Genomic DNA, 7,739 nt, shown 5'->3' on the forward strand with positions numbered 1-7,739 from the left:
GTTAGACTCACTTGTCAGGTTGATTCCTGATAGTTGGGTCGACCAATCAGAGCTCCCTCCGCTCTCTGCTCATATGGCTCTGCGTGTTTTCTTTGTAATCAATCAATGCTGTAGCCCTAGTGTGAGATATACAGGTGAGTGCTGCTTAACTGAACTTTACAGTAAAAAAACAAACTATTTATATATTGTGCTTCGAACGTAACTAGACCGTAAAAGTAAATTTGGTTTCAGTGAACAGTTCAATCAGATTAAAAGCTACAATTTTAGAAAATACTGTTCGGCAAATAGTTTATAGTCACATGGTTTTGAACTCTAATTAAACAGCTATTATTAATATTGTTTATTAATCTGTAGACTGCTGTCGGGAGCTGAGAGATCCACACATGGCGACTCGTATGAGAGCAGCGAGTAACTTTATAGTAGTTACACTTAAAACACCTTTCTCTGTTACCTGCACGTATTCGCGCATGCGCAGTATTGTGACAACATATTAATATCAATGCACTTTTGATTTCCATTTAAATTTCCACAGTTTCCATACTGTGCATTTATACATATGCAGTGCACACTGGTCACAACACATCCCATTTCCTTTTCTATATATTTTTTGTCCTTTGTGCATGCTTGTATTTTCTGCCCTATGTCTATCAGTGTTAAAAGCTCTACATGGTTTGTAGATATGTTCTTCTGCCAGACAAGGGACAGTGAGAATAACTCCAGCTTGTTTTGATGTTGTTGAACACCTGCAGAGCAGCAAGCGCTGTGCTGTCATTGGAGGATCTGGGTTTTTGGGCAGGCACCTCGTGGAGCGTCTGGTGGACAGAGGATACACCGTGAATGTGTTTGATATCAGACAGGCCTATGATCTTCCAGGAGTGGTGTTTCACCGAGGGGACCTGTGTGACAGACAGGTGAGGACTGTTCAGTTTAGATCAGGCAGAATCAGTCTGACACGGTCTTCTGATGCTTGTCCTCCTGATGTCTTGTTCAGGCCGTGCTGGGGGCTTTGAGAGAAGTGTCTGTAGTGTTTCACTGTGCTTCACCTGCTCCAGCCAGCGATGACCGCGCTCTGTTCCACAGAGTTAATATCGATGGGACACGGACTGTCATACAGGCCTGTCACGAGGCAGGAGTACAGGTACGAATCATGCGTGTCAGCCGATGGGACAGTAAATACACACTTCTATTCAAAACCTCAAAGTCAGGGACATAAAATAAATAAAAGGACACTTATTCTACAAGGATGGGATCGAACGTTTTCGCAGCATAACTGTTTTCAACATTGATAATAATCAGAAATGGTACTTGAGCAGCAAATCAGCATATTAGACCGGAGTAATGGTAATAATAAAGTGTACTAATATCTCCGCAATATTACTGTCTTTTTGATTAAGTAAATGTAACCACAGTGAACAATAGACTACTTTTAAATGAATATATAAAATATATATAATGTATAAAGAAAAAACCTTACAAACCCTGTACTCTGTAAAACTATTTTTGAATGGTTTTGGAATGTAAGTTCCTTCATGCTAAAGTATTGTCATACATTGAATTGATACATTTAACACTGTTAAAATTTGAAACAATATTCATCAAGGGGTTTCTGCTTCATCTCTGTTCAGCGAGGGATTTAAAACGATTTTCTGTGCTAATTGAGAATATTCCTTCATGTTGTTGGTGTTCATGATGTTTTTGCAGAAGTTGATATTGACCAGCAGCTCTAGTGTGGTGTTTGAAGGAACTGACATCATGAATGGGAGAGAGGATCTGCCTTACGCAAAAAAGCCAATTGATTATTATACAGAGACTAAAATCCAGCAGGAAATGGTGGGTACGAATCATATCAATAGCATTTCATCTCCCTCTCTTCTGCTCTCTTCTCAAATGAATTTAAGTGAAGTTAATTTAGCTTGATGTGCATTACAATCATCGCTCTCTGTTCCAGCTGGTGTTGGAGGCCTGCAGTAAAGACAAGGGTTTCCTCACTGTTGCTATTCGACCCCATGGCATCTTTGGACCCCGGGACCCTCAGTTGGTGCCCATCCTGGTAGATACGGCCCGCAGAGGAAAGATGAAGTTCATCATCGGGTGAGCGACCGTGGCATTCTGCTACAAAGGTCTAGAACAGAGCTGCAGAGACTCGTTTGATCCACAAGGTGACGCTCTGTTACCGGATACACTGTCTGGATGTCAGCAATCGTTTCCACGTGAAGTGCCACTTAGTCATTTAGCAGACGCTTTAGATGGAAGCGACTTACAAATAAAGCAATCAAAATCAACAAAAGAGCAATGATAAGCAAGCAAGTAGCAGTACACGTAACAAGACTTTCTAAAAATATTTTAATTATGTAATAAAAAGAAAACATAGAATAGAAAAAGAATAGCACAAGCTAGTGTTAGAGGCCTTTTTTTGCTTTTTGTTAATTATATAATAAATACAAGAAAACAAATAGAATACAAAAAGAATAGAGAAGCTAGCATTATTTTAGTTTTTTTAGTTTTTTTAAGAAAACAAGCAGTTAGTAAATGAATAGAGTGCAATTCTACTTTTATTTTTAGGAAAGAGATGTGTTTTTTGCTGGTTGGGCAGGTCATTCCACCAGGAGATAATATTAGTTAACATAGAAGGAGAATAACTGACAATATCAATAAAGAATATTGTTCTCAGAGTCAAAAAAAAAAAAGGTTCCCAGAGTATTGCACCAGAACCCAACTGAACTGTTATTACCTACTGTAGATGTGTTTTCTTACCCAGTGATGTAGTGAAGAAGACAGTCTGTGTTCAGCCCAGTGACAGAGCTACACTTGAGTCTGGGTGGAGGCAATGACAAGTTGGTGATTTTCCAAATGGATGTAATCTATTAAATTATAATAATAATACATTTTGACCCTAGCTTTGAAAACTCAGCTGAAGTTTACTGTTATCTGTCTACATGAAAAGTCAAAATGTCAAAAGTGACCGAAGCCTTGAAATGTTACTTTCTTTTTTTCAGGAAAATCAGTGTAATTTATTTTTGTTAAATAATAATTTTTTTATTATTATTTAGAATTTTGAGAGGATTTTATGATACTATGCAATATTTATAAAATTATAAAGAGCATTTTTTTTCCATTAGAATTACTATATTTCTATTGATTTAATTATGTACTTATTTAAAAAAAAAAAAATTCATGTTGAAACAGAGTAAAATTGCTGTGCTCTTTTGTTCTGCACAGTGGCTGATTAGTAGTTTGTACCACCAGAAGATTCTCTGAGATTTCCTGTTTGTTTGTTGTTGTTTTTTTTCATTCATTTCCTTTTTCTGTCATTTTTGACTGTGAAGGAGCCAAGTGTGTTTTTTTTTTTTTGAGCTTTTAACATATCTGAGTCATGTCCATTATTTTTTGGTGTGTGTTCACATAGCTAATGTGACACAAGTCACAACGTGTCATCTCATTCCGATGAATCCACAATTTTTAGAATTTTGAAATACACATTTTTTCGGTCAAAAATGTCCAAAGAGGCCCATAGGGTTAAATGTGTTTTGACTAAAAGTACTTCTTTTCTTTTTTTTTTCTAGCAGTCCTTTTGCTTCAATGCATAGTTGTCCAGTCCTGCTCTTGGAAGGCGTCTTGGCTCTAGCCCCAGTGAAACACACCTCAATCAGCCAATCGAGGCCTTTAGGGTTACTAGAAACTTCCAGACCAGTGAGTTAGAGCTGAGTTCTGCAGGACGTGGCCATCCAGGAGCAGGACTGGACTCCTCTGTTTTAATGGCAGTATTCAAGTTAGCATGAACAAAACCTGATGGTCATGTTCTGCAGCATGTTTTGAGAAGGATCCAGAAAGCATCTTGTGAAAATCTGTACAAATTCAGTCTGATCAGTGACGGTTCATTGTTTGTTGGATGTCCTTGTTTTAAATTAAAAATTGAATCTGAAAATCAAGTGCTGTCTAATGCTGGATTGCTCTTTAGAGATGGATCCAATCTTGTGGACTTCACCTTCGTGGAGAATGTAGTTCATGGGCATATTTTAGCAGCTGAACACCTCAAGGCTGATTCTCCGCTCTGCGGTCAGGTATGGAATGTGTGTGAAAGAGTTTGAGAGAAACTGAATGAGCGAGAGATGTTTCTAGACGTACATTCGTAGATCCCACGTGTGTGTGTGTGTGTGTGATGTGTACACAATCCACTTGAATGATGCATCAAGTTTTGGTTTTCCATTTTCAGGGAAATACATTAATAACAGAAACACTCAAATCTCTCATAGGAGTTTGCAGTCACATTTTTTTTCAGCACATCCTTAGAGACCTTGTGTTTTGTCATGTAATTAATCAGTTTTGGAAAATTGAAAACTGCTTTAGAAAATGTGTTAAAAATTCAAAAGCTGGTTTTTGTAAGATGTGAGATGGCCAATAGGAGCTTGGCACGGTTGGGTTAGTGTTTTTTCATCTAAGCCAGCCGAAACTGTGTCAGTATCCACAAACCTCAGGAGCTAAAGCCATTAAGTAATGGTTCATTGAACATTACAGAGCAAAAATGCTGCCGCAAGCCTTGCCAGCAACCTTGACATAGCAGCACTTTCTCTGTTTGAAAATGTGTTCATTAAACTCTCAGATCCCCTGCAGTTGCTCCACAACCCCCAGTTTGAGATGCATTGACATGTAAAGTTTTAGTGCACTTCATATTGTTAATAACAATGAATGGAATATCTCTGTATGTTTATATCAATATGGTACAAGATTATTATACTTAAATTAGTGCTGTCAAATGATTAATTGCATGCAAAATAAGTTTTTGTTCACATAATATATGTGTGTGTACTGTGTATGTTTATTATGTTTATATAAGCACACACATACAGTATGTGTGTATATTTATATTCATATAATTTCTATTATATAAAATATATTTAATATATAAACAACACTTTTTTTCTTAAAAATATGCATGCATGTGTGTATTTATATATACATACATAATAAATCTAAACAGTCCACTCATATGTTATGTAAACAAAAACTTTTGGATGTGATTTATTCATTTGATAGCACTAATTTAAATCAATGTAATAAACGAGATGGGTCAAAAGTAGTCTGATTATATGACCTAAAATGTGTAATGTAATGGATTACTTCACTAACTACACTTTTTGTCATGTAATTTGGAATCAGTATTGGATTATAATTTGTGAGTAATTAACCAGCTCTCCTCTGCCAATAAGATTTCACTTCAAGTTTAATTTAGCTTTTACAACCATTTAAACCAGTGGTCTCAAACTCAGCTCCTGGTGGGCCACAGCTCTACATCACACCCGCTGCTTGGAAGTTACCTTGATCAGCTGGATCAGGTGTGTTTGATTAGGGTTGGAGCAAAACTTTGCAAACCTGTGGCCCTCCAGGAATTGAGTTTGAGACCAATGATTTAAACCAAGCTGAAGCAAAAGTTTCACTTTCAGTGTTCTCATATTAACAGGCTTACCACATAACCAAGGATGAGCCGGTGCGTTTCTGGGACTTCATGTCACAGATTCTGGAGGGTCTGGGCTACAGTGCTCCTCGATATTACCTGCCCTACACACTGGTGTATGGGATAGCCCTGCTGCTGTGGCTGATGGCTGTGCTGCTGCGACCGCTGATCCAGATCAAGCCCACCTTCACCCCTATGAGAGTCGCTCTGGCTGGCACCCACCACTACTACAGCTGCGCTCGGGCCAAGAAAGACATGGGTTACCAGCCCCTGGTGCCTTTACGAGAGGCAATAGTGCGCACTGTGGAGAGCTACCCACATCTGCGGAAGGGAGCGTAACACCAAAGTCAAGACATAGATTACTGTTTGCTGAACTGCAATATGAGCCTTTCATGTATCTGTTGGATTACCATTGTTTACTAGGCACTATTAACAATGCACTTAATCACTCCTATTCTAAATGCACCTTTTTACCAGGATGTAACGTCATGCAGCTCAACAGTGTTGTTGAATTCAGACATTCAAAAGAATTCATAGTTGATGGAACAGCTGTTCAGTTTTTCGAAACTTTGCAGTATAAATGTCAAATACATTTTCTAATGGTGTCATGTTCCTTTTTTTGGAGACTTTAAATGAAATGGAATTCGCTTCCCGTTTTACTTATGTAAAGTAGTTGTCCTCAGTGTGAAAAGATGGATCTCAAAATCAAAGAGTCATTGTTGGAAAGAGTTCAAATACACAAAAATGCTGGAAAACCACATAATTAGTGGGAGCTGAAGGATTTTTCTGAAGAACAGCAGGCAAGAACTGTTCAGGACATACAAGGGACTTACAAACAACTAACAAAAAAACAAAACAAAAAAACAGCTGTGGATCATTTAGGTAACAGCACAGTATTAAGAATGAAGGGGATGAAAACTTTTGAACGGGGTCATTTTTATAAATTCAACTATTGTTTTTTCTTGTGTACTTTATTTAAACAACTTTTATGTGAAGTATCTAATACAGGTTAGTACCAAATAGCACGCATTTTGTGTGATCCCTCATTTTGGCAAAATAATTTACATTTTGCAGATTCTTCAAGGTGTATGTAAACTTTTTACTTCAACTATATTTATGTAATTTAAGAGATAATTTACAAAGATTAAAAAAAATTCTGTCTTCATTTACTCTCTCCCCTCATGTTTTCATCAAAAAACTATAAGAAACATTCCATTCCACAAAAAGCACTGATGCCACAAAAAGTGTAAATATAATCCATATGAATTCATGGTTTATGAATATGGATTGATATGTATTACATTGACCATGATTTTTATACTTCAACACGGTGAAGTGTTGAAATTTTAGATTTGCAGATTTTCAATGAACAATGACCAAAAGTGAAGAGAGAATATCATCAATCGTGTTCTGAAGATGAACAAACGTTTTATGAGTTTGGAATCACATGAGTGTGAGTAAGGTGACAGAATTTTCACAGGATATTCTATTAGGGAAAAGGAAGGAATATTTTCTTTTAGCAGTACAATTAAAGTTACCTTGCTATCAGTTACTGCATTAAGTATTTTTAATTAACAAAATTCCAATTATAAAACGAATAGTTCCGGTCCTTGATTCTGATTGGCTGAGCCAAGTTCCAAGCTGTTGTAAATTATTCTACAAATACACCTTTGTTTACTTCTGTGTGTTGCTCGGCAACCACTTTGTTGGAACCACAACTGTTTCTGAAGAACTACATTGTTTAGCAAATGAGTACTGTTTTTATTAATATCATTTCACGTTATTTGCTCTGTTTTATTCTGTGAAACCTTACTACGTATATGGAATAACCGTTTTATAAAAGCAATAATCCCCTTGAAGCTGTGGCTTACAGTGAATAAATTTTTTTAGGGTTGTGGGCACTCCGCTTTCACGTCGTGCTTAAAAATGTCTCTTAGCTGTCATAAATTCACTGTAAACCATGGCTTCTTGAGGTTTATTGCTTGTAATTAGAAAAGTAATCATAATGACATATGATCCCTCTTGCATCTGTTAAGAGTAATTATTGGTAATTATTTTTCTCTGTCCACTTCCACCTCCTCTACAAAATCTAACAACTTCAGTCGCATATGAAGAGAACTATTATTATTTCAAGCCAGCCACCCATTAGTGATGCATTTTATCTTGCACAAAAGACATGACAGCAATGTTTCACTAATGTTGCATTTTTGCAATTCCTCCTGCAGGCGTTGGATGGGAGGTGGGGGTGTTGTTCAGATGGCTGAGATTCTCCTCTCACAGATATGAA

At 37.0% G+C, this 7,739-nt stretch overlaps 1 protein-coding gene across 1 annotated transcript; it reads left to right on the forward strand.

Annotated features, from left to right (window-relative positions):
• Positions 1 to 58: 58 nt before the first annotated feature.
• LOC132110219 (sterol-4-alpha-carboxylate 3-dehydrogenase, decarboxylating-like) lies at positions 59 to 5,939 on the forward strand. The gene is made up of 8 exons (XM_059516814.1): positions 59 to 134; positions 355 to 404; positions 750 to 911; positions 992 to 1,138; positions 1,702 to 1,830; positions 1,949 to 2,091; positions 3,959 to 4,061; positions 5,459 to 5,939. Exons 1-8 carry the CDS (start codon positions 74 to 76, stop codon positions 5,789 to 5,791), a joined length of 1,128 nt encoding a protein of 375 aa, XP_059372797.1. The 5' UTR covers positions 59 to 73; the 3' UTR covers positions 5,792 to 5,939.
• The last annotated feature ends 1,800 nt before the right edge of the window (positions 5,940 to 7,739 follow it).

This window comes from Carassius carassius, chromosome 29 (assembly GCF_963082965.1).
Source record: "Carassius carassius chromosome 29, fCarCar2.1, whole genome shotgun sequence".
Classification (NCBI taxonomy): domain Eukaryota; kingdom Metazoa; phylum Chordata; class Actinopteri; order Cypriniformes; family Cyprinidae; genus Carassius; species Carassius carassius.